This window comes from Cornus florida, unplaced genomic scaffold (genome assembly GCF_030987335.1).
Source record: "Cornus florida cultivar Cherokee Brave unplaced genomic scaffold, ASM3098733v1 CherokeeBrave_3.0.0_Hap2_Chr05, whole genome shotgun sequence".
Lineage (NCBI taxonomy): Eukaryota > Viridiplantae > Streptophyta > Magnoliopsida > Cornales > Cornaceae > Cornus > Cornus florida.
In genome coordinates, this window is record NW_026775575.1 from 90,694,507 (window position 1) to 90,721,225 (window position 26,719).

Here is a 26,719-nt window from a genome sequence, read left to right on the forward strand (position 1 = left end):
TTTGAATTGTAACAAGACGTGAATTTAGTTATAATATTTTATATTTTTTTCTTAAATAATAATTTTTAAACTTATATTTTCAGTTACATGCATCTTCATACTTTTAATTAAAAAAAATTATTTAAATAATAAAATTAAAAGTAAAATTCATTCTTATAACGAAAAACTATAATATTTACCAAAAGAAAACTATATGATATTTTCTTAGTAGTATATGTCTAGCATAATTAAATCTTGTAATATTATTTTTTCCCATTATTTTTCTATTGAAAAAAATATATTAGAGAAAAGTTTATTATTTTATACCATCCAATTACTTTTTGTAATTAAAATTCATTTTTGTTGATCTAATTTTTTGATAAAATGTCCATTTTGGTGGGGATTTTGTGCAATTTACCCAATTATGTGAATTTTGCTAAAATATTCTTCTTCTTCTCTTTTTTTTTTTTTTTTTTTCCTTGAATAATAATATTTGAACTTATATTTTCTGTTACATGCATCACCATACTTTTAATTAAAGAAAAATATTTTAAAAATAAAATTAAAAAGTAAAATACATACTTATGAGTGCAATTACATGATACTTCTTTAGTATATGTCTAGCATATATAGTTAAATCCTATGATATTCTTTTTTTGCCTTTTTATTGAAAAAAAATAGAGAAAAGTTTACTATTAATTGATTCCATCCAATTACTTTTTGTAATTAAAATTCATTTTTGTCAATCTAATTTTTTATTAAATGTCCATCTCAAATATTTTTATGTACACATTATATATAAAATAAATAATATAATAATGGTATAACAATATATAATGTGAGTAATTCAGGAAAAAAATATATAATGTGAGTACACATATAAGATTTGAACTTATATGTAATTGCATTCAAAACTATAAATATTACTTTTAAATTTTTTTATGATTTTCTTTAATTAAAAGTATGGTGATGCATGTAACAAAAAATATAAGTTGAAATATTATTATTAGAGAAAGAAAAAAAAAAACTTTTAGCTAAATTCACCCAATTGAAAAAATTGCATAAAATTCCCCTTGACTTGGTTAAGGGGGGTATTTTGGTTAGAAAAAAACCCACAATTTTTTTTTGTAAAATAATACTAAAAGGGGTATATTGCAAAATGATACAAGTTAAGGGCGTTAAATGCACTTTATCCATTATAATAATGTATCATATTGTATTTTTTATAAGAGAAGATAAAATTGTCAAAGAAGACGAGTTTGTGTGTAATTTGCGTCAAATTTAAAGCGAGGTAACGTAATTTATCATTTTTTAAAAGAATATTTTATCTTTCCGTTCTGCCAACGATTGAGAAGATGATAGAAGCCGGACTTGAGTCCTAATTCGTTTTGTAACGTGCATGGGTATATATAACAAATTTTCATATCTTAATTTATTATTTATTTTCTTATTTTATGAAACTTGTTTACATATTTTTTTTATTTTCTATTGCTTTACCTCATGCTGCACGAGATTCCTAAACATGTGCCAGACTTTTGCTCTTCCAGGAAGTGAGTGAGTTCAAACCGAAACTGCATATATGTATATCATTGTCTTTGGACTTATACAACTCGCACCCGTTGCCAAAACTGCACAGTTCGCTGTATGGTCAAGGTTTCAAAAAACACACAATCCCTTGATGGTGTGTGTATGTAGCCCCGAGTGGATTAATTCAGTTTGATCTGATAAATCAAATGCAACCTTTTCATTCTGCATGGCCCTTCATATCACATTACTATCAAGTTACATAACAAAATTACACAAGGTTTTTAAGCAAAGGAAAAGTAGATATATTCCAAAAATAAAATATCCATCCACTTTATTTGGCATCGAGGATCCTAATGTATTGTTGAGTATAACAAAAAGCAAAATTCAATCTAGCTGTGTGTTAAGACAGCAGTGCAAGGGATAACGGGGTGCAAATTCCAATCTGCATCATCTTGTGACTTTGTAGTTCTACATAAAAAGAAACAGTCGGTGAGATCTACCGGAAAAAATAAATAAATAAAATAGAAGGGGAGTTGGGCAGTACTAATATCAAACAAGAAAAATGATACTAGCCAAAACATACCTTCACCCTTTTCAGTAGGTCCTTGGCATTAGCATCAGTATTGAAGTGATCCCGCACTGGCTGCAATGCAGAAGGAATATGAAGTCATTGCGCTGATAAAAATACTATAAAAGGCTGGGATGCCATGCAGACTTCTCCATACATCTCACCAGGGTCCATTCATACAATCCACCTTCTTACGAGAGACCTTTGGAATTGACAAATGCCAAAAACCATGGTCTCGATCGTCAGTTGTATTATAAATTCAAAAAGCAAGTCCAGTACATACATACAGCAATAGATGATGTTTTACGGTTAATTCTAGAGGATGGAAAGAAACTAATCCTTCACCAACGCAAAGCATACAGTTGATCAATTTGATAATTTTTCTTTGCACATGCATACACAAGAAAAAAGAATGAGAAGCTGATTATTCATCCACCCCAAAAGTACAAATTAGATCATCATAAACCAAGTCCTACATGATTCCACCCTGATATGCCATCAGGATACAACAACAAAAAGCCTTCTCCAACTATTTGGGGTGGTGGCTACTAGAATCCTATGTTATTATTCATGTTCATCTAGAACCACAACTTTAAATAAACCACATGCTATCATATACTTTCTAATTATTTCAACCATATTAATTTTGATCTTTCCCTTCTCCTAGCATTACCCTCAATCAGATCATGTCATCCTTTCTCATTGGTGCAGTTATTGACTGTTGTTATACATGGTCAAACCATCTCAATTGATTTTCTTTCGTTTTTATCTCTGAATGCTGCTACTTCAACCATTAAAAGAATGTGTGCTTTTTCTAATTTTATCCCTCCTTATCTAATCAAACATCCTTCTTAACATTTGCATTTCTTCTACACTCATTTGTGAAATATATGGCTGATGAAAAAATATGGCAGTGGGATATACAACGATAATCACCAAAATAAAATCCAAAGACACAAATGAATACAAGTGTTAGACAGCAAATAAATAAGAGCAAGATATGCAATTGGTATGATTAGAAAAGTTTTCAGAGATGAGATTACTGAAAGAATTTTGAGAGGCATAATGTTCTCAGTTTTTCAATAATTGTAACTGGAAAAAGAAAACAGAGAACAGAAATAATCATCCTCGTGTTTACGGGAAAACTGGTCATTTTTTTTAACTAATTTCCTAAAATAATATTTCGACAACAAAAAAACAAGGGGTCGTTTGGTAACATTTATGCTTATGTGTTCTTCATTTCCTATTTCTATTTCTGGGTGTTCTATTTCTACCTGTTTTGTCTAAAACAAGAATCAATGTTTGGTGTGATGTTAGTTTGTTTCTAGAATATTGTAAATAGTAAACAAAAAAACATGTTTGGTAATGTATTTCCGTAAAATAATGAGGATTCACTTCACATAATACAACCACTATCATAAACAACCATAAAAGTATAATGAACATGAGTATAAAGAATAAGATTACTAAAATAAAAAAATCATAGAGATTGAAAACACATACGTGGGTGTGTTTGTGTATGTTAACGAATTTTAAAAATAAAAAATTAAAAGTTTTGAAGGAAAAGTTTCAAAAGCTTAGAATAAAATATTATGTCAAATTAAATGCAGACACAAAAACTCGTGACAATATTTTCTCAACCATACACTGTATTCAAGAAAGTAATGAGGAAGAAACTTACAGTCAAGTCGTAAACAAATAGCAAGGGAAGAAGCACTGTGAGTCTGAAGTGGTCTGTGTGAATTGCTACTTAATTGGGTGTGTATAAATAAATATATATACACAAACACACATGGTATGTGTGTATGTATATATATCTCTGTAACTTATTTGCATGAGGTGGGTTTGGAACATTAAATGCGTCAGTGATATATTTATATGGTTTTGATTTGTCCCAATTTCTAGGATTTGATTTGTCCCAATTTCTAGGGTTTTGATAGTGAGAAAGAGAGGAGAGATGAACTGGCGTCACGAGGAGGTGACGAACCTAGTATTTCTTTAGCCGAGAAGAAGAGAGAGGATGGAATGAGCGGAAAGAGTCTTCTAGTGAGGAGAGGTATAAACGATTGAAATAATGGGTGCATTTAAGTTGGGAACATATTTCCCGTGTTTTGGTGATAAACAGGTAGAAATAACCTTTTTTTTTTTTTTTTTGTTACTTTGGGCCTTTAGGAAACAGAAACATTACCAAACGACCCCCGAGAATTTTATTTTAGTTATTTTCTTTTTTTTCATAACTCCAAGAAAAGAAAACTGTATGTGAAATAATGTCAACCAATTTTAAAAGTTTGAAAGTGTGTCAGGTTGTATATGTTCTGCTCCGGCAAAATTGACAAGGAATTGAAGCACTTGACATGGTAGCGCAGGGAAATCTGTTAGAGCTGTCAAAAACAGTATATTAGGACTGCAGAATGTTGAATAGGTTAGTCATGTGCAAAGGAGCATAAACAAGTCTAGCGGCAATTGGGGATAAAGGAAACTACAAGTAGGAAGACCTTAACATTAAGGCAGTATATGCATATACTGGTTTAACATCAAATAAGTGATTGATTGCTCCCACACAACATGAGGATTCTTTAATCACACCACTTGTCAATTACATGATACTTGTCAGAGACAATAGCTAAAGGATGACAGATTAATCGCAATTATAGTGGTTGCTTTCTAACTAAATTTAAAAGAAAGTAATAAACTCCCTGCAAAAGGGAATGAAGTTATATGCTAAGAATGAAAAAGGAAAAATGTCATGCAAACACACATGCACATACAATATGCACATACATTAAAGAACAGTTGAACACCTTCCTTATTGTTTATTGCTGATTATGAATATATAAATTGCATGCATTCATAGATTGCGTGATTTTGATTGACAGTTTGAAGAGGTCAATGCAAAAACAGTGTTGAAAGATGCTTACCCAAATGCTTCACATTAAGTTGGACAAAGATAATGCAACCGAAGTAACAAGAAGCTTAAATATAAAGCATAAATATATAGAGATCATTAAATTCAGACCAGAAACCCATGGTTATGAAAATTACTACGCACGGGACAGCCAGTTAGAACATAGAAAAGAAGAAAGTGCATACCTGCAATATCTTATTCAATGCTTTTGATAAAGCATTTTTCAAGTCTAGAGGATGCAATTTCCCATTTTCATAATCGGCAACCAGTTCTTCAAAATTGCTGAAAGTCCTGAAAACAAACAGACACATGATGCCATCAACTAAAGCCAGTATAATCAAGATTCTAAAAGAAAGAGAATCTTGAAGCGGATTAACATAGCGCTTTGGAACCTGTAAGAATTGCCAGGCTTTTAACAAATGAGAAAGTAGAGGAAATACTCCTCGCACAGACAGGCTCAGAAAATCTTGAACAAATATGAAATGTAACACAAGGTAAAAAGAACCAAAAAATTTGACAGGGTTAACTCACTTTTGACCACCATTTTCTGCACTGCGCTCAACCTTGAACTCATTAAACCATGGGAAGATAATGTATTTGATGTACTCCAAGCATGGGTTCCCCACAACAACATTCGGCGGACAGTAAGCTTTCTTTATCTTCAAGTTTACTTCAGCCTGTCACATTCATTACAAGGTATGCCATAAGGCCCATAACTATAGCACCTAAACATGGGTAAAAAGGTTGAATTCTAGGGGAAGCTTCTATAAACAGGTAAGTTCAATGCTACATTCGGCTTTCAATAAACAAATACTGTAAATTCCAATTGTGTAGCACCATATGATACCTCTTCATCCTCCATGAAGATGGAAGATGATGGATCACTTTTTGACATCTTCTCTTGCCCTTCATGCAAACCAGGAAGCATGTCTGCAAGTCAAGTCAATATGACTGTAAATAACTGACTATATCAGGATAGCGAACAACTATGAACTCAGGGAAGTAGGAAAGATGACAGATTTATACGATGAGACAATATGATAGGCTTGTTTTTCCTCTTAATATCATCACAATATTCTCTTGCAAGTACATTCACTTTCCGCTGATCCATGCCCAATTGACAGATGTCAGCCTGTTGAGATTGGACAAATTGTATAATTTTACATCATCATCATGCACAACGTATTGAATAGTAAAATAACCTATTATAAATTGAAACTTCCTGTTTATAAGCAAACAAACATAAAATATTAGAAAGCAAATAATGATCATATATTAGCATGGACAAGCTAAAATCAGGGCCTATAAATGAAGAAGGTGGTACTAGTTGTTTCTACAGCTGGAACTAAATAGGAATGGAAGTTAAAAGCCAGTACATAGGATGCTTACAAGGACATGCCAAAATAGTGATTTTAATTTTGCTTATTTTAAAAATAGAAATCCCACATTAGGGTGCATGAGCTAAAAGTTCATTGAGGAAGAGAAATAGAAAAAGGGTTTCAAGTCTAAATCATATTCCTATTGAGGTACGGAAATTTTGAGGATGACATAGTCTTTACTGAAAAAATTGTTCAACAAGATCATAATGATGATGGATGTGGATAATGTTGTTGTGACTATAATCATCAAGAGCAATTGCAAGAGAAACAAGTCAGCTGTGACTATAATCAAGAGCAATTGCAAGAGAAACAAGTAATATTTTAAATAATTGCGGCTTACATCAGCAACCAGTATTAAACTCATATTTATTGGCCTTTATAATAGATGAATTGATAAAACACATACAAAATTATGTTCCATGGTGTAGGCTATCTGGCTATATATAGAAGATAATTTTTGAGTGATGAAACTAAATAAGGATAATTGCTAATTAAGGGTAGGAAGTGTAACTCTAAAATCAAGAGGGTTTAACTGTTTAAGATGAGCTGAACTAAAAATAAATAGAAGAGTATGAGGACTTGAACCCTTGACCTTGTATTTTGGAAGGTGAGTAAATACCACTAGGCTACAACCCTTGATGGTAAAATGAAAAATATAAGTAGACATGTAGTCAAGAGACACCAAAAAGAGAACAATTTTGTACCTAGAGTTAATATTCACATAGAATAAGGAATGGTAGATGATTTTACGCATAGTACTAAGGCATGATGAGTTATAAACGGAGGAATACTTCTACCACATTGTGTGATCAACATATACCTCTAAAATTATAAAGTAAATTATATAGAACAATAACAATACACCGCTGTACAAAATGTTGGGAGGTTAACAAACCACGTGTTCATAAAAATTATCAAAGTACGAATGTTGAGATGGATATAAGACGAGAAAGGATAACGCTAGAACCTATTACATTCATAAAATGGTTGAAGTGTCACCTTTCCAAGATAAAAACAAAAGAAAAATGGTTATAATTGTTTTGTGCAACAGAGACCAATAGCTACACCACGATCACATTAAGAGTAATGGCAAGAGAAGAGAAAGAAGTAAGAACACAATAACATAGGTTTAGATATTAACGAAAGATATGAAAGAGTATGATTTAACTAAAACATAGCAGAATGATGAAACAAGATTCATTTAACCAATCCGAAGCAGTTGGGACAAGGCTCTGTTAAGTTAAGTCAAAAGATATTGTGGACCCAAGAAAGGCTAGACAGCTTCATATAAATCAAATCTGTGTAGCCAAGTAATAGCATGGATCTTAACCGAGGGCTGTTGTATTACTTTATTGGTCCTACTCACAATCTAATCCAGTCTTTCAGAGGTCCTCAGTAAGCTAATTATTAACAATAAATCACACACACAGAGGCCGACTTGCAAAAAGCAAAGAACATAAAAGTCTTACAAGAAGAACTCAAGGACACAATATGAGAAGTAAAATTGATGTTTCAATTATCGCAGCATATGCAGATCTTAAAAGAAATTAGTCTCTCTCTCTCACTCACACACACACAAACACACATACACACACTCATTGCAGTTCAGAGGCAGGCACAATGCTACGTGTAATATTGGAACACAACTTTCCAAAACTTCATAATGCATACCTTTAGGAAAAATATGTCAGCACATTGCATGCAAGGGTACAGAATCTGGGCTGCTGTCAGTTCATCTTGCTCATTGCGACCCATGATCTGAACACACCTGCAAAAGAGAAACATTCCATGTTTGTAAGGGTACCTTTAGTAGTAAATCACAATTCAACAGGAAGTAATCTCCGTCATAAATCTTGAACCTCAATATCCTAGGAAGCTTGTTCCTTCGAGCAATATCCATTACAATGGGCCAGTACTCATGTGCCCGGGAATTAATTTCTTCTGATGACCATAAAAATTCTACTTGACCATTTTCAAGATTTAACCCAACAGCTTTCCATATCTCAATCATATAACGTCCAATCGTTTGGATCTTTTTCAAGTCACCCCCCATTTTGTTGTTTAGCTGTGCAAACCAATCTGCAATCCAGATCTTTACTTTGCAACCAGCAGAAATCAGTTTGTTCACATTAATTATCTTCATAACTCCCTGTTCAGCAATGAAATAAAAGAAGCCATTAATAAACGAATATAAGCAAGTGTACACGTACCCAATTTTCAACATCCATTGTTCAAAGTTCTACATGCAATGTATGGCATTCCCTCACATGACAGCCATATTTAGTACCATTGTGTCACTTTTTAAAATGCACAATCTTAAGAGTCAATTATATGAACATTTAGCACTTCTAAGTCCATTCATGAGTTATTATAGTTAAATATATGTGTATGCTATGCTTAAGGGTTCGTTTGGTTAGCCGGTAATTGATGGTAGAAAGTGAAAGGAAAAGAAAGTGAAGTGAAAGAAAAGAAACTTATGTTTCTATCATGCATTTGGTTAGCATGATTTTTTTGTAAAACTTTTGTGGGAAAATGTTGTTTCATTAGTTTGGTTAGCAAGAAAGTGAAAAGAAAATGATTTATATGCCAAAACTACCCTTATGAATTCAATACTAAGTAAAATACATCACGCAACAAGCATAATAAAAAATATAAATAATTGTTTTATGAATAAAAATATATGTGCGTGCATATATATATATATAGAGGGAGTCCTAATTTAAAGATTCAGAAAATTGTAACTTAATTAGGAGTCCGAATTTAAAGAGTTAGAAAGTTGTAATATAATTAGGAGTCCTAATTTATAAAAAAAAAGTCCGCTCCTTTTGTGAGTCTAAAAAAAAGAAAGAAGAGAAATAACTAACAAGGGTATAATTGGAAACTAACATATAACGATACAATTTTCACGAGAAACTGAAATTTTCGCGTGTTTCATAGAGGAAACATTTTGAGGAAAATGAACTAGTTACGGGAATATCACTTTCCTGAAAATTTTCATTTTCACGCTAACCAAACTACAAAACAATTTAAAAAATTTCTGTTTCTTTTCCTTTCTAGCTAGTTGACAGTTGACACTAACCAAACAAACCCTAAAATATTTTTGATTTTAGCTCCAACCCAAGCCTAAATCCTTGTCTCTTATTTTCCTTGTTATTTCGATATTTCAACAGCAATTACTCGTCTTCAAGGAGATATGTCCCTACATGCTTGCTAGCCTAGTGCAGACAGACCAAGCTACTCTTTTGAATTGAAGACTGTGACATAATTGTAGGCTAGAACATTGTGTACAGGTGCCTTCAGGGGTCTTCAAGGATCGATCTATGTTTGTTGAATATGTAGTAGGTGGGGCTGGTTCAATCATAGACTTCAACAAATTTTGTACCTTCCACGTATGAATTTATTGCTTATGCAAAGCAAAATGACAAATGAGCGGGAAAAAAATGTTGCAAAACTTTATGAAAATTTACAACTGAAGTAAACAAATAATTTTCTGTTACTCGGTTCACATATCTTGATTTAATATTTCATGTTTTGCAAGTCCATGGAAAATGCAGATTCAATTACATTTTTCCAACAATACCTATAAGAAAGATGCCAAGAATTGTGAGTTGAATTAGAGCCCAAGTTGTTAAATCCAGTCAAAATTTTAATATAAACTAGCCTTCCAAGCATGTAGAGATTCAAAAAATGCCAAGATCCCATTTCGGATATTGTTGAACTGATGTGACAAATTCATGATATTCTTTGCTCAATGAGAAAATTATCATGTTTTCAGTTTGGATATGCCAGAACTAAAAAAATTTCCAAGTATTCCCAATTTTGAAAACAAAGTAAAAAGCATAATTATTGAACTTACTTTCTGCTATTTTGCTTTCAAAAATTTGAAAACACGAGGCATTACTAAACACGATTCTACTTTCTATTTCAGCTCCAAGAAACCAAAATCATAATTTTGCTTTTGGTGAAAGTAGAAGTAGGAATTACTTCCTGTTAGTAAACAGACCCAAAATGTATCTCATCAACCCGTTATTGACTATTCTAAATTGACCAACAAATTATCAGAATGATATTGTAACTATCGAACAATAAAAAAAATAATAAATTTAGCCATGTAAAAAATTCTACAAAAAAAGCTTTATCCCAGTAGCATGATTGTAAATCCACTTGAGTTTCATTACATAAATATTTAATGACTGTTAATCCACTCTAGATCCGAGTGGTAATAAAAATCTCCAAAAGGGTTATAAGATTGTTAAGTTCTTAGGAGTTGAGAACAGACCTGAGCGATATGCATTCGACCGGAGGGTTCAAACCCATCATAGCAAATAGGTTGGGACTTCTTGGAGAGAAGGTTAAAGAGCTCATCTTCTTGTATGCACTCCTCTCCTACACTCCTCACAATCTTAAATTTTTCCTCTGCACTCATCCTGTTTCAACAATTGAACACAAACTCACATCACTGATGTTGAATTATATATAGAAATCTGCATATATACACAAATACATAAATAAATGTCTTGAAATATGTGAATAGGATCTTACTGAGTTATGGAGTTCGAGGAAGTGGAAGGGGAAGCTTGATGCTCTGAGGAGGGTACCGATAGGGCCTCCATCTCCTCGGACGGAGGCGTCTGGTCGGCCGCGTCATGCTCCATTCAGATCTCTGTGATGAAACTAGGGTTCGGCGAATCTCTCTCTCCCACTAGTCACTATATTGCTTCGTCTTTCAATCGCAGAATTAGGGATCTAGACAAAAAGTGTGAAAACGGAGTACTGATAGATGAGTGGTTGGTCTGGTCATTTTAATAAAGTGATTCGCCAATACGCCTCCAGGAGAATCAGTCGAACACAATTTATCATCAAAGGCCCAATTAGCCCATTTAAGTCTCAGGCGGACTGGGTTAAAATGATTTATGGGTTATGTTTGGGCTGAGAGTAAAAAAAAAAAAAAAAAAAGGAATAGTTTGTTTTATTTTGTGAGAGGTGAGGACAAAACAGAAATACCTTTGTTATATAAAAACGAGAAAAAAAATAATAATTATAAGCAACTTATACAAGGATAAAAAATTTACTTTTTAAAGGATTAGTAAATCGGACTCAGAGCATCCACAACGGGCTTTTCAAAGCTTGTTTTGGCGAGCAAAATGGGCCAAATGAACTGCAACGGCCTGGCAGAAAATGGGCGAGCCCACATCCGCAGGCTGGTTGGATCGCTGAATACGAGCTCGAACGCGGTTTATTTTTTTGTCCTTTTCCTTTAGCCTGAAGGCTTTTTTTTTTTTTTTTTTAGCTTCAGGCAGCAAACAGTGCCTTTGGCAGCCTGGTTTTTTTTGGGCAAAAACTCAAAAATAGGTTATTTTGAGCTCTTTTTTTAAAAAGTAAAATAATATAAAATTCATTAAATAAAAAATTTATTGTTTAGGCACTGTTTGTCCAAAAAAAATATTTATTTGGGGAAAAAATAAATTAAAAAACCTTTTTTTTTTCCCCCTTAAAATTTGATTTTTTTTAAAAAAAAATTTGCTTTAAATTTTAAATTGCTGCCATAAACAACGCATTTGGCCATTAAGGCACTGTTTGGCTGACACAAACAGTGCCTTAACGGCTATCATTTTTTTTAAAAAAAAAGTTTAAGAAATTCAATTTTCTAAAACTTTTTTTTTTAAAAAAATCATTAAAATTAAAATTTCTTTTTCTTATTCTCATAGGATTTTGTAATCCTTATTTTAATTTATTATTATTATTATTTTTTTTTTGAAAAGCGAGAATTCGAAGAGTTTGATGGAGTGCATGTTTCTGGAGAGCGAAAATTACTGATGTGACTCTTGAAAAAATTGAAGTGGCATTTTTTGATAGCCAAAATCCGGAAAGACTGGTGCAAATAACCTCAATTTGCTCTGGTATTGTCTATTACATCCCGTTGTAATATGTCTCATACTTTAAGTCCATATATATATATATATATGTACTTAAAAAGTTTTTGACAACATAACTTGTTAGAATTTAATGTTTTCTTAAGCTGCTGCCTTACTATACTCAATAAATTTCACCAGTACCATTCCTTGTATTTATTGATGGCATGAATGCTAGCTAACTTTGCCACATTTTTCAATTTTTAAGTTTAAACTTTCCAATTTATCTTCACAATCGAAATCGGTAAAATTAAAACTATCTAATGTGAGAATACAACTTCAATGTAAACAAATCTTTTCATTCTTATCATTCTTTCTCACAAATCAAACTATGCATTAATAAGACCAAAATCAGATCATGGCATTTAAATCATCAATTCATATGTGTAAATTATGATCAGTCAAAGAAATCCTTCTTGCAACTCTCAGCGATGCGCCAATAGCAGCTGAACACCTGGTAGTATGAAAAACAAAAATAAGAGAGAATATATATATATATGCTACCTTTTAATTCTACATGGCCCTTAATATCATCACATTATTATCTCTGATTGCTGCTACTTCAACCATTCAAAGAATGTGTTCTTTTCAAATTTTATCCCTCCTTGTCTTACCACACATCCATTTAACATTTGCATTTCTACTGCACTCATTCACGAAAAATATGGCAGTGGGTATACAACGATAATCACCAAAATGAAATCTAAGGACACGAATGGATACAAGTATTAAACAACAAATAAATAAGAATAGGAGATGTAATTTGCCTGATTGGAATAGTTTTCAGATATGAGATTACTAAAAAGTGTTTGCTGAAAATAGAATTTTGAGAGCATAATGTTTTCAGTTTTTCAGTACTTCTAACTGGAAACAGAAAACAGAACAAAAATAATCATCCTGTGTTTCCAAAAAAACTGATCTTTATTTTTTACTCAATTTCCTAAAATAATATTTTGAGAACAAAAAAAAAAGAAATTTTCAAACAATCCACTTATACATGAGGATTCTTGAATCACACATCCCACTAGTCAGAGACACTAGCTAAGGGATGACAGATTGATTGCAATTATAAAGTAGATTAAAACAAAGTAATAAACTCCCTGCAAATGGAAATGAAATTATATGCTGAGAATGAAAAAGGCAAAATGACCTTCAAACACACATGCACATAAACATATATACACATACATCAAAGAACTGTATGAAGACCTTCCTTATTGTTTATTGCCATTTGCCAATTATGAATAAATCAATGGCTTTCATGCATTCGTAGATTGCATAACTTTGATTGGTCCACCAAGCATTAATAGTATAAGGCCATCTAATAATTTCTAAAAATTAGTGATTAATAGTTTGAATTGGGATTGCACTTATTGGGCTGGGCTACGAATGTTTGGGCTATGTTATCCCACAAGGCCAATTGTTTTTACTCTAAAGTGGGTTGTTGTTCTTTCTTGATTATATAGGAGAAGGCCAGTCCACCAGCAAGAGTTTAGTGGGCCCCTCCACTGGCTGAACCATGTGTAAATATTACTTATAGCTATGACACTTTTACATATAAGTGGTGGTAGCAAAACTTTAGTACTAAATCATTGACGTAATTTGCATATTTACTATATCATAAATCAAGAGTGGCCTTCATTTTGAACCTTTTTATAGGCTAAAATTATATTTTCACCCTTAAAAATTTATTTTATGCACAATTTAACCAAATAAGAACTTTTAGAAATTCTAGAATATTTTCAAATAGCACTTAGAAACTGTTACACTTCACTAGAACTCGGTAATACAACACATAGCCTTCAACGAAGAATAGAAGAACTTAGATCTAGAATTATTCTTATACAGAATATTTTAGAAGTAAGACGACAAAGATTTTAGCTAGGTTTATGAGTAGAATAGAATTTAATAACTTAGACAACTCTATAAAACGATTAGGAAAAAGTCTAGATTATATTAGAACATAAATAGACCAGAATTCTAGTCCAAATAATCTAGATAACAAAATAATATTAGTCGCAATTAAAGACATAAACAATGATATTAAAAATATTATAGAAAATTAAAAAATAACTATATAATATTTAAAATCTTTGAAAACAGATAGTCAAAGACTATTACAATAGTTTTATGAGTACTAGTAATCCTGATTATCTATTAGCTTTAGCCGAACTTTATAAAATTGACAAAGACCCTGTAGGATTTACAAGTTTTAAGACAGGCGTATAATCAACTAATATAAATATTAGACAAAATAACTTTTTAATCCAGTTATTACCCAGTTATCTGAAAAAATTAACAAACTTGAAGAAAAATTAAAAGTAATACAAGAAAGTATTCTTAGAGAATCTTCTAAAGAATTATCTGAACTATTAGATAAAATAAAAGATTTAAAGTTATCAACTAATTCCTTCTCGACTAAAACCACCAAGCGTGTAAATCTTTTACAACCATATAGAGAATGGCCATTGTCCTTAGAAAAGCCAAATAAATAATGAGGGTAGAAGATCTATATGATAATGAACACGATGCTCAAAAATATATCGAAAAAGGAATGAAGAAAATATCTAATAAAATTAATCTTTATTCTAATGATTTATTAAATTTCCAGAGCAAGATATATAATCATCTTAGCCAGCGAAGGATAAGTATAGTAAATAACCAGGTAATTTTAGATCTCATAACTCCAGAGGCTTGTCAAGAGCTGAAAAAAAGTAAATTAAAGCTTATGCATTTAGGTGTAATAATGATCGGAATATTAAGATTAAATAGATCAAAAGTAGGAACCAGAGCACTCGCATATATTTATGATTATTGATGAAATAACCATCAACAAGCACAAATAGCTAGCACTAAAATAGATTTAGCAGCCAACGCAGCTATTATAGGATGTATTTCTAATTTCACGATGACCACTAGAGAATTTAGTAAATATATAAAAAATAGCCATATCCACAAAGGGATATAATATGACAGGACAATATGAAAACTTATTAATTAATACCTTATAAAAAGTTAAATTTAGCATATCAAAATACAACAGCAAACCTCACAGCTAAACTAAAATTTTCTGAGCAAATGACTAATGAAAATGAAAATCTTTAGAAAGTTCATTCTGCAGGTACAAACCAAGTATGCCAATTTATTACCCATTTTCTCTCAAACTTACAATCCTAAGACAACAAGTCGAGCTCTTCCCTGAAGACATAAAAGATCTTATCCTTGAAGAAGCTAAGTCTGATGATTTCAAAGAATGGGTTGATATCCAAAACTACCTCAGAAACAACAGTCCACCCAAAGGAACCCGATACAATTATTATTTCTTCCTATTTATACAAATAGGCAACTACATACCTACCATAGTCCTCTTAGAAATAGATCTTGTACATTATTCTCCTATTGACATTATCAGAAAAACCTGCTTCTCAACAAGAGCCACCAAATGTTACGTAAGTAAACTCTTAGAATTAGGAATGGTCCATAGCATTATCATACCTAAAGACATGCCTTTAGAAGTTTTAAAAGTTTTTAACTTTCCTGACCAATTAAACCGAGCCATCATTTTCGAACAAAAACAAACCCAAAATTACATGTCAGAAAGTCCAATTCTCCTTCAAATCCACAACACTCCTCTAGAATGGGTAAAAAATGGAGCTGTAATTCTCGGACAATATCAAATTTATATTCATTCTGATTCAACGGAAGTCCTGACTCTGACAAGACATATCGATTTTGTAAATAACTTTCATAATAATATTGACCCAGCTACCTTTAACCATTTGATGTACTATAAAGCTTATCGACAGCTTAACCCAAGCTATAACCCTGGTTTTAGACTTTTCGACCATAATGTAAATATAGAAATTTTCATCAAAGCCAAAATTCCCTATGTCATCTGATTTCCTCCAGAGATTGAGATATCTCTATAGATTAAAGAAATAATAAATGAAGAAAATGTGTTGATTGAGCTGTACAAAATTGTTTACAGAGATGAAGGATCCATCTCACCAGACATCTCACTAGATAGCGATATTGATAGAAATTTGTCCAATATGTTAGAAGTCTAAAGCACATCCAAAGAAAAAACAGATTTTCCATCAGTGTACAAACTCTCTAACAGTATCAAGATAAAAAGCAGGTCCAAAAATAGATTTTCAACAGTATCCAAAAGCAGCCAAGATCCACCGAAAGCAAATTCTAAAGTTAAAGATAAGGATGCCCCGTAATAATTCAATGAACCTTATCTTTAAAGCATTTTACATCTCAGCCATCTATGTCGCGTTTGCAATCTCAAGCGTTGATCCATCCCTCCAATTTCTCTATAAAAGGAAACCTTCAGCTCAAGAGAAGATCATCGAGTTTTAGAGCAATCAAGTTAAGAGCCATCAAGCATTCCAGCCTTCAGCCATAGTTTCCTAGTGTGATTTCTTTTAGTGTGTTTCTTTTTGTAAAATATTGTGTAAGAGTGCATCTAAGTATAAACAGAGTGTATCCATGTATATATTTTCCATAACATAAATCATCCAGTTTGCTGTTATTAGAAAAATTCCTTTTCCTTATTTAGTATTTTCAGTACTTTCGGGCAAAAGACTTCAGTCTACAAAAAGATCAAATATATAGATTTTAATTAGCCAGACAGTGTAAATCCTAGAATTTTCTTGAATCCAACCAGTACAAGCAACCTCAGTTTTAATTTAGTAATTTCTTCTGTGAATTGACTCGAACTGTTGGCTTATTGGTCCATTCTTGCCGGTGTTCAGGCGTTTTTACAAAGCGTTATCAAGTTCAACAGTCATTTCTGTGATTTAATTGTTAATTTTATCTCTATGTTAATGCATGCTTCTATCCGGTTCGATTGAATTTAATTTTGATATCAGAGCTTATACTGTTTCGTTAAATTTAATTTATATATAAGATCTTTTGTCTAAAGAAGTCTATAAATCCATATTAATCTACTGTGAAATTTTAATTTATTGTGAAAAACTTAAAAAATATTTAAAAGATATTAACTAGTTTGTTTAAGGATCTTTTCGTAAGTTTATTTTACATTCTAAGGTTTTTATGTTATAATAGTATATTGTTTTGGGTCATATTAATAATATAGTTTGTTGTGTGGTTCAAAGTAGAATATCACTTCATTATATAGAAATAATTTGTGTGGTCCCTCCATATTTAAGAAAAAGTTTGTGTGGTCCTCCCATTTTCTAGTTGTAGCCAAAGTTTGACCTCATTATATTATAGAATTTGGGCCTTAAGCCCATGTATTGGTAAAAATCCCTTTATATTATACTACAATCATCTTAACTTCCAAATAATTAATATTAAGGGACCACTTGACTTAAAATATAAAGCATGACTAAATTTGCCTAAAATTCTTCATAAAGTAAAATTTTCAACTTGTTTGCCTTAATCTTATAAGAAAATGTTAGTACTTAATAATACTATATAGCATGACCAAATACAACAAATATATATATATATATATATATATATATATATATATATATATATATATTTGTTGTATCCTTTTTTTTTTTTTTTGGTCCCTTTATTTTGTGGGTGATTCCACCTCACTTTCTGCTTCAATAAGTATGGCAATGACATTATGATATGATTCCTCCTAGTTCAGGGACAAAGACATCTTCATTCTTGATGCAGATAGCTCTCCATCTCCCAATCTCCCCATCCCCATTGCAAGCTGTTGCCTTGCTACATAAATTTTCACCAACACCATTCCTCTTCTTTATTGATTGTCATCAATGTTAACTTTGCCACTTTTTTCATTTTCATTTTTTTTTTTAAAAATAAAAAAAAGCATTTCCAACTTTGTTTTACATGGTATAAGCTTAAAAAAACAAAGCATTTCCAACTTTGTTTTACATGGTTTCCCCTTCCCTTTTCTTGTGGGGGAAGAAAAAAAAAATTAAAGTTCCCTTCCGTTTTGACACAGTTTGATTTTAAGTGGCGGCAAAAATATACAACTAGTACATGTTTGCTTGAACTTGAGGAGGGGGAGGAAAAAAAGGAAAAAAAAAACACATAACTTTTTGTCCTCAACATTTTGTCTTACAAATGGAACTATACATTGATAAGACCAACATCAGATCATGGCAATTAAATCATTAATTGATTTGTGTAAATTATTCTCCCAATACTTTTGGAATTGAATACACAAAGTTTATATTATTATTTTAAAAAAAGAAAGAAGGGAATATACAAATTCCAGCAGCTAAGTTTGAGTTTTTTAGATTTAAAGTATTAAGATATGATTGGATGACAGAATATCCTAAAAACTAAGCCCATGACTCAATGTAGATGTGGACAGCCTATGGTTTGATTGGGGACCATAACTTCCCAAGCTTAAATGTGTTCTGGGCACAATGTGGTTCACTGGCTTGATGGGGAAGTGATCTGAACCCATGCCTTGCCTATCAATTTTTACAGGTTTTCTACAGCCATCTCTCCTTTCAATTCAAACATTGTTTTCATCATTTAATTGCATTTCCCTATCACTCAATACTTCCTTTCTCTTTCAAGGACGATTTGTGATCAGTTGAAACCAACAAGTCAAAGAAATCCTCCTGCAACTTCGAGCGAAGCCCTTTAGCAGCCAAAAACCTGGAATTAATATATATATTTTTCAATTAGCAAGAAACACACGTAACTATTTGTTCTTGCGAGAACTCCAACCTTTATATTTTATTTTGAGAGATAGAAGAGATATCACTATACTATAATCTTCGGTAAAAATACACTTGGAAGTGATTGTGTTACAAAAAAAAAACATTTTCCAGATATTTATGAAATTATCATGAAGATTATGCAATCAAAAATGATTTTTAAAGTGATTTGAGAGCCCCAAATGCTAAAGTCTGTTTTTGGGCTTTTTGATGCTTGTGTGGGGGGTCTCACCCACGTGAATCAAATGGCCAAAAACACGTTTGGTTTGGCGATTAAGTTGTTTGGTTGGACTTAAAATATAAACAAATTTTGGTCTAGTCAATTGGGAGGCTCAAAGATAAAATTGCTTTTGGCCTTTTGATAATGTGGGGGTTCCATACACATGAAATGAATCAAATGACCAAAAACACACATGGTTTGTTCATTAAGTTTGGTTGGTTATAAATAGCAAAGTACCTTTACAAATGCCAAATTTAAACAAATTTTTTATTTTTTATTTTTATCAATTTAGTAAATTTTGATTCAAACTACATCAAAATGTTATAATTTTTGAATTCAGAATAATAAAAATATTTGTCCTCCTAACATTTAGCTATCCATGGGAAGCATTTTTCAATTAAAGACGTTTTTTTATTTTTCGGATAAGGGTGTCTGAGTCTTTGTCCCGACTAATTCACAAGACTCGTACAAAGCCTCCATACAAATTGGGTAAAGCTCAAACTGTATCTGCAGATGTGACCCTAAGAAATTGTTTGTAATTATGAATAATTGATCCTAAAGACCTGATGATTTATGAGACCCCAGGACTTAAATCTTCTCCAACTAGCCAATCCATTGAGCTTAATTAGAAGACATTTTCCTCTCAATGAAACGATGGTCGTATAACTTATGTCTTAGAAAAATTATTAGATGGTTCAGGTGCGTTTGACAAACTAGTTAAATCCAAATAATTGTTGAGATTTTTTTGTAATATATTAATATACTTTTGTGAGTCCATTTTTTCTTTCTAAGAGTCTGAATTAAATTGGTCCACCAAATGTTTATGGAGCCGCTAATGATTTCTATGTGCTCACTATTTGCTTCCTATGGTCCCAACAGTGATTAAACATAGCAAGAATGACCTAGGTAAAAACAAAGTCAAAACACATGTTTATATTGACTTTGACATGTCCACAAAATTTCAATATAAAAAGATTGTGTTTTATGATTGTTTATAGATTTTCAACCACTCCAAGTCTCTCCATACTTCATTAATCAATATAAAGTAGGATTTGGTCGGTTCCGAATATACTTTTCTTTCTAATTAGCCTTTCGAGTTCACTTTTTATTGAAGAAGAAAATTACATCATGTTAATGGCTTGAAGAGTGAGAAGCCAATTTTTCATTTTCTTCATTGATTTAGAGGGTGAAAATGGAAGGTGAAAAACGTTTATGTGAAGGAAATAAATGTGTTTGATTTTGTAGTGATAATTTCATTCCTCAAGTGTGAATTCAGTTGGAACAAAATCTTAAAGAGAAAAAGCAAAATCTACAAAGTCCATTTTTCAATAGGTAAACTTTATAACATTGTATGATATATATATATATATATATTTCCCCATTGACTTGTCACTTCTCGTCATTTTATAAAATCAAATCACATCTCTATATTATACAGTGTGTATCTTTTTTTACCCCCATGTTTTCAAAGTTTTTTAGTCCTCAATTGTAAACTTCAAACATTGAAGTGACTCTTCAAGATCATTCTATGAATGAGGTCGATGATAGTCATGACTACTAAACACAACACGTTCTCTGAGAGAGAGAGAGTATCGCATTATACATGGACATGAATTTTTTTTTTTTTCCCTTTCCGCATAGAAGTCAATATACAAGCCCCTCATGTTGGTCTTTGAACATTAAAATATCAAAAGAGGAGTAATGCTACATCATTAGGTCAGTTTAATTTGATTGATTGAATCTAAGATGCACAATTCTTTTCGATGGGTATTGTTTTTACGCTCGTTCTCTCTCCTCTTTCATTCCGTGCAATTAATTAAGATTTTACTCTTTTTTCAGGCTCTCACTCAATGTGATTAGAATTGGCTCGGTGGTAGAAGTATATTTCCAAAAATAAATAAACAAAGGTAAAGACATGGCTGCCCTGCATACAATTATGGCTGAACAATGTGGTGGACGCCTATTTAGTGCCCTATAAAACTTGAACTATCAGCAAAAAGGCTGAGAAAGTAATGTACCAGAAAGTCACTCATTTTAGTCTCACGTGATTTGTATTTACATTGATGTTGGCACTTGCCAGGCCACAGAATTACATAGTTTGTGCCAGTTGTTTCTTTGGGGTTGTGGTCACAACACACAACTCACAGGCAGTGATGAGCACACTCATATTCGAGACCTAAAATTTAAGCATCACCTCATAACTTGAAACTGCGAGCCAACTTTGTAGTAACAAAAAGAAAAAAAATAAAATTATCCGATCCACAGAATATTGAGATATATCAAACTTGAACCTGCATCAACCAAATTTTGTTGTAATTTAGAGATACATAAAGTTACTTGCAAATCACATTTTTCTTAGAACAAAATGTGATGTTGCATAAAAATTCAACAATTTTTGTGAATTTACCCGTTGACAATTGTTACTGGGTTAATTGTATGTTGATTAATTAGGTCACATCACGCGTACGGGTTACTGAAGGAAAAGAAAGGACTTATAAAAATTAATGAAACATTATTAATACCGATTTTGCATTTACTTTTATAAAAGACAAAATCAAAATATCATATGAGTCCTAAGACATGATTTTATTTTTTATTTTTTATCTATTTTTGCTTTCAAATTATCATTTGAATTATATTTAACAGTCTTTACTATTTGTGTTGTTACTTCTTACCTATACATTTCTCTTTTAAATTTGAAATGGTATAATGGTAAATTTATTAAAATAATTTCCTTCATTTCTTTAATCAACCAAAGAGAATAAGAGTTTAGCAATAGGGATTTTTTTTTTTTTTTTTACTCTAGTAACTTATCTTATATATATTTTTGAGTGTAATGTAATGTTTTATAAGGTTTTATGAGGTACCTTTTTCCTTGGCACTTGGATAAATAGGAGTTGTTCTCAAAATTATCATTAAAGCTTCTACTTTTGACAGTGGTTGATGTTGATGACAACACGATGGACTTGTTTTATTAACAAGAAAAGGTAGTTACATGAAGTATGAGAAACAAAAACAAGAGAAAAAAAGATTACAAAGTTTTCCGTCTATGGAGAATTTGATCAACTACTATTAAAAAACCTAATATTTTGAAGTCTTGGACTCAAAAGAGAACATTACGAGGCAGCAATTTTCTCAAAAAGGCCCAGCCTATTATCGGCCAGTCTGGACTTGAAGGCAGATTTTTTGTACTCGAACCAAGTAAACTCTTTGTACAAGCTGTCCTCTCCTTCCATGATTGAAGGCAATGGAGCAATCAGTTCACTCAATGGTGGTCCTCCAAAATAAATCATTGAAACCCTTGATTTTGAACTGTTTGCCAAAACCCTATGCCTAACACTTTTGAACTTCCCATTTGTCATAACCTGCAAAAAGAAACACATATCGTTGAGATGAATAGGTTTAGTTTACCAATGCAAAAATCATGTAACAAATAATTTTTTTATTATTATTTTTTTAAAAAAAAGAAGGTTCCTAACTGTAAAACAGTGTTTTGTAACTTTCGTTGAATAATGCCCAAAGGAAAAGGAAAAGGAAAAATTAAATGAAACCATGAAAACTATAGAAAAGAAAAAAAAAAGTTTCACTAGAAGTAACTGTACCTGCAAAGAGTCACCAACATTGATGAAGAAGGAATTCTGATCAGGTGGGATTGAAATCCAATTTCCATCTCTCAAGTTGATTTGAAGGCCAGAAGTGTTGTTAGATCTTAGAACCGAAATGATTTGTGGGTCAGTGTGTTCTCCAAATCCAATCATATTTGGATCATTCATATCATCATCCTGAAGCTCAGGACACGGAGGGTAGTGATTGAGCCTGAAAACAGAGTCACTCTGTTCATCCATCAAAAGCTTGCTGAACACATTCCTTGGTTGAATCTTCAACCCATCAGCCAACAATTCAACAATCTCACAAGCCATCTTCTTCACAGCTGACACATAATCATTCACAGCACACCTACCAACAATGAAAACCAATTTCAATTTAGTCATAATAAATCATTTTTCAATGAAACAAGATTGAATTTATCATCAGACTACGTTTAGATTTTTTACCGAAATATTTCCGGGTCTTCGCCGAAAATTGATGCAAATCTCTGGTAGCTGAATTCAGGGTTGGTGGTTAGAAGAAGATATTCAATCCAACCAACATCACCGCTCGATCCAATGCTCTTGCTTCCATAGCCAAATGGGTTTGGTGGCCCTGTTTTTTCCTTCTCAGACAGGGGTAGAGAGAAGAATTTGACAGCCTCTGTTTCCAACTTGGTGATGAATTCAGTTGGGACACCATGATTGACCACTTTGAAGAAACCAAACTCTTCACAGGCCTTAACAAGGAGGTTCTTGGAGTCCGGTTTTGATAGGTCTATAAGAGGGACACCAGTGAAAAAAATGGAGGGTTGGCTGGTTTGGGTGGCATAGAACTGTTCAATTGCTGGTTTGGACAAGACCACCATGGTGGTAGAGAATAGGAGTGTTTGGACAGAGAGAAAGTGGAGAATTTGAGATGGGTTTGGGGTGGTTTGATGAATCAGAAAGAATTGTATTTGTGATGGATGAAGAAATGGTAGAGTTGATATTTTGTTGGCGGTGGCAATATGGTCTGGGGGTTTGCTTGGCTATTTATAGGAGAGAGAACTAGAATTGCTGCCAATAATGTCATGGAAGGTGAGTACATGTTTAAAGCTTACAGTTTTTTCTAGTATTTTTTAAGTTTTCTAAAATAATGTAAAAAAGTAGAAACACAATGTGACACAGACAATTATGAGTCCTTGATTATGATTAAGGGTTCAATCTTGATGAATGAATAACAACAAGAAGAAACAGTAAAAAAACACAAATTATTGATATTTTATTAGTCATGTATATATATATATATATATATATATTATTAAGAAACTCATATTTTTTATTTTTTAGTTAAGGGCCCATGGCATACATCTGTTACTGTCCCTTGAACTTATACATCTTTTATTTTGAACCGCATACATCCGTTACGGTCCCTTGAACTTATACTTCTTTTATTTTGAACGGTGAAAAATAAGAATCACTAGAATTTAAAGTTTTTTTTTTTTTTTTTTTAGCAAGACAAGAAAGGTTAAAAGTTAGATTAATAAATGTAAAGAGTTAAAGTTTGACACTCTCAAAATCCATCGAAAACACTAACCACTTGACTATCAAGGCATCTACATGAATCTGAAGATGAGAAAATAAGTATACATCTTCTATTTTATTAGTTATATCATGTACCTTCTTTTGGTAAAAAATGATGAGATAAAAAATAAAATAATAAATTAAAGATAATTATTGTTTCACAAATTAATAAAAATAATTAATGTTAATTAATAATTTTTTTGATATTATATTTCCACTATTCTCGATATGTTTTATATTAAACAAGTTTTCTATATGCATTGAAGATAAATTTGGAATTTGAAATATTTTAGTTAAGTTTTGGAAATAAAAAAACTAATTGATAATTAGATTAAGCAAAATAAATACAAAAATTGCACGCTTTTCGGTTTGATTCTTCACATTTTCTATTCATGATTTTCATATATTATATTTAATAAAAAATAAGTAAATAAGGCTACGTCATTTAGAAGGGTTAAAGTGTAAAAAAACTCTCTCATAATATATAAAATGTGCAATTACCCTTTTATTGTTAGAAAAACTTCAATACTTTTTTCAATTTGTGCAAATAAGGACAAATCATAATTTTAACAATAAAATTACTAAATTAACTTTACTTTAAGGAAAAAAACAAAAAGGATTATACTTAAAATTCCAAATTTTTCTTCAAAATTATCCTTAAATTCAATATATCTCTCTTCAATCTCAATTCCCATGTCTCACAATCACCTATCAGCCTTATCTTTTATTCCATAGTCATAAATAAATCTAACTATTTATAGACAAGTCCACACAATTGAAAATATTAATAGAATTGATCCAAACTTCTAAATATTGCTTTGATATGGCCTCCTCTGAATACAAGAAGTAATTTTTTTTTAATCTAACTTTTTCTCTATTTTTCATAAATCATTTTTATGATTTTTATCTATTTCTACTGAAAGTTTGTAACTGGTGGATTGCTGATTTTTTAGAGCAGGAAACGTCTTTTTGGGTGCTCTGTTTTAGGGAGAGAGAAAATTTAAAGAGAGATACTATCAACGACACAGAAGTTTTAGGGAGAGATATATTATAATTGCTTATAGAAGGAGAGTTCTAAAAATGGAAAGAAAATTTATATAATTTATAGAATTAGAAAAGAATATTTACAAGAAAGGTTATGTTTATATATATATATATACTATTCTAAAAAACTAAAAATTATGTACAGATTTCATAATCTCACTTGACAAACTAAATGAAATATAGTATCATAAAATAAAAATAAAAAATAAAAAAATGTCTTCTTGGTACAACATAGAGATATTTTTAAAAGAAAAAATATATATTAGAGAGAATTTTTAATGGATACATCTTTAAGTTCATCCAAAAAAATCCCATTCACTTTTCAAATATATACAAAATTTGTAGGGGCGTTCTTGTTACACAAAAAGGATATTTTTGGATTTAAAAAGAAATGACATCACAAACGGCTATTTTTTAACAGATTTATTCAATATGGGACAATTTGCTCAAAAAAATAAATAATACATGGAGTTATATGCATTTTTTTATTTATTTTTAATATGAGTATTTTTTGCATATATTTTATATAGCAAGGAGTTTTTTTTGCCCTTAACCCTATTTAGAATTTTGTTGTAACTTTTTTTTTTTTTTGATTGGCAAGAAGTACATATCATTAGGCTTCAATCTTTCACGTTATATTATATATATATATATATATATACACAATTTTTTATTAAAAAATAATTGAAAAAGTGTTGTGTAGTACTCCTTCGTCTCAATTTATTCTATTTTGATTGTCCCTAATTAGTTGTTTATTTTTTAAATTTAAACATCAAATTTTACATCTTTTCATAAATACTTTTAAATTTTAAAAAATATTCAAATTTAAAAAGACAACATAATAACTCTTGAAGGAAATAATGTAATAATTATATGTTCCTTAAGAAGTTATACTTCTCTAATGTGACGTCTAATAGAGATGTAATGGACCGGTGATCAAGACGAGAGATTAAATTACAGGCTAAAATTCTACACACAACACAAAATATACAGTATATATATATATATATATATATATAATTTTTTAAAGAAAATTAGGGTGGGCAATTGCCCCTAGGCCCAGGCCTAGGCTGCTGTAGCTTCGTCCTTGCCCACAAGTCTCTCTCTGGAGTTAGGGACCCATGTGGTTTGAGGTTTTACCACCTTCTTAAACTAATCACAATCCCGCAAATGTCCATTTCCTTCACACCAAAAATTTAGTAAGAAGTGACAAACTGGAAAGTATTCTGCGCTAGATTGTTCCAATTTAGATAATAAATTGAAGCATCCAACACCGAGGGTGGTTAATAATAGTAATTTTCATGTGCAATTGAAGAATTTGTTGGAAAATTATTTCCTTTTATGGCTTATGC

General features: G+C 31.4%; 2 protein-coding genes across 2 annotated transcripts; both read right to left on the reverse strand.

The window, feature by feature from the left end:
• Positions 1–1,704: 1,704 nt before the first annotated feature.
• LOC132307575 (tyrosine--tRNA ligase 1, cytoplasmic) lies at positions 1,705–11,164 on the reverse strand. The gene is made up of 10 exons (XM_059805378.1): positions 10,901–11,164; positions 10,638–10,785; positions 8,218–8,507; positions 8,030–8,126; positions 6,006–6,111; positions 5,827–5,909; positions 5,511–5,656; positions 5,165–5,270; positions 2,090–2,149; positions 1,705–1,974 (listed from the first exon to the last, which is right to left on the reverse strand). The coding sequence occupies exons 1-10, from the start codon at positions 11,011–11,013 to the stop codon at positions 1,954–1,956; spliced, it is 1,170 nt and encodes a 389-aa protein (XP_059661361.1). The 5' UTR covers positions 11,014–11,164; the 3' UTR covers positions 1,705–1,953.
• Positions 11,165–22,116: 10,952 nt separating this feature from the next.
• Positions 22,117–23,815, reverse strand: LOC132307576 (gibberellin 2-beta-dioxygenase 1-like). Its single transcript, XM_059805379.1, has 3 exons — positions 23,226–23,815; positions 22,773–23,127; positions 22,117–22,535 (listed from the first exon to the last, which is right to left on the reverse strand). Exons 1-3 carry the CDS (start codon positions 23,624–23,626, stop codon positions 22,287–22,289), a joined length of 1,005 nt encoding a protein of 334 aa, XP_059661362.1. The 5' UTR covers positions 23,627–23,815; the 3' UTR covers positions 22,117–22,286.
• Between the last annotated feature and the right edge of the window lie 2,904 nt (positions 23,816–26,719).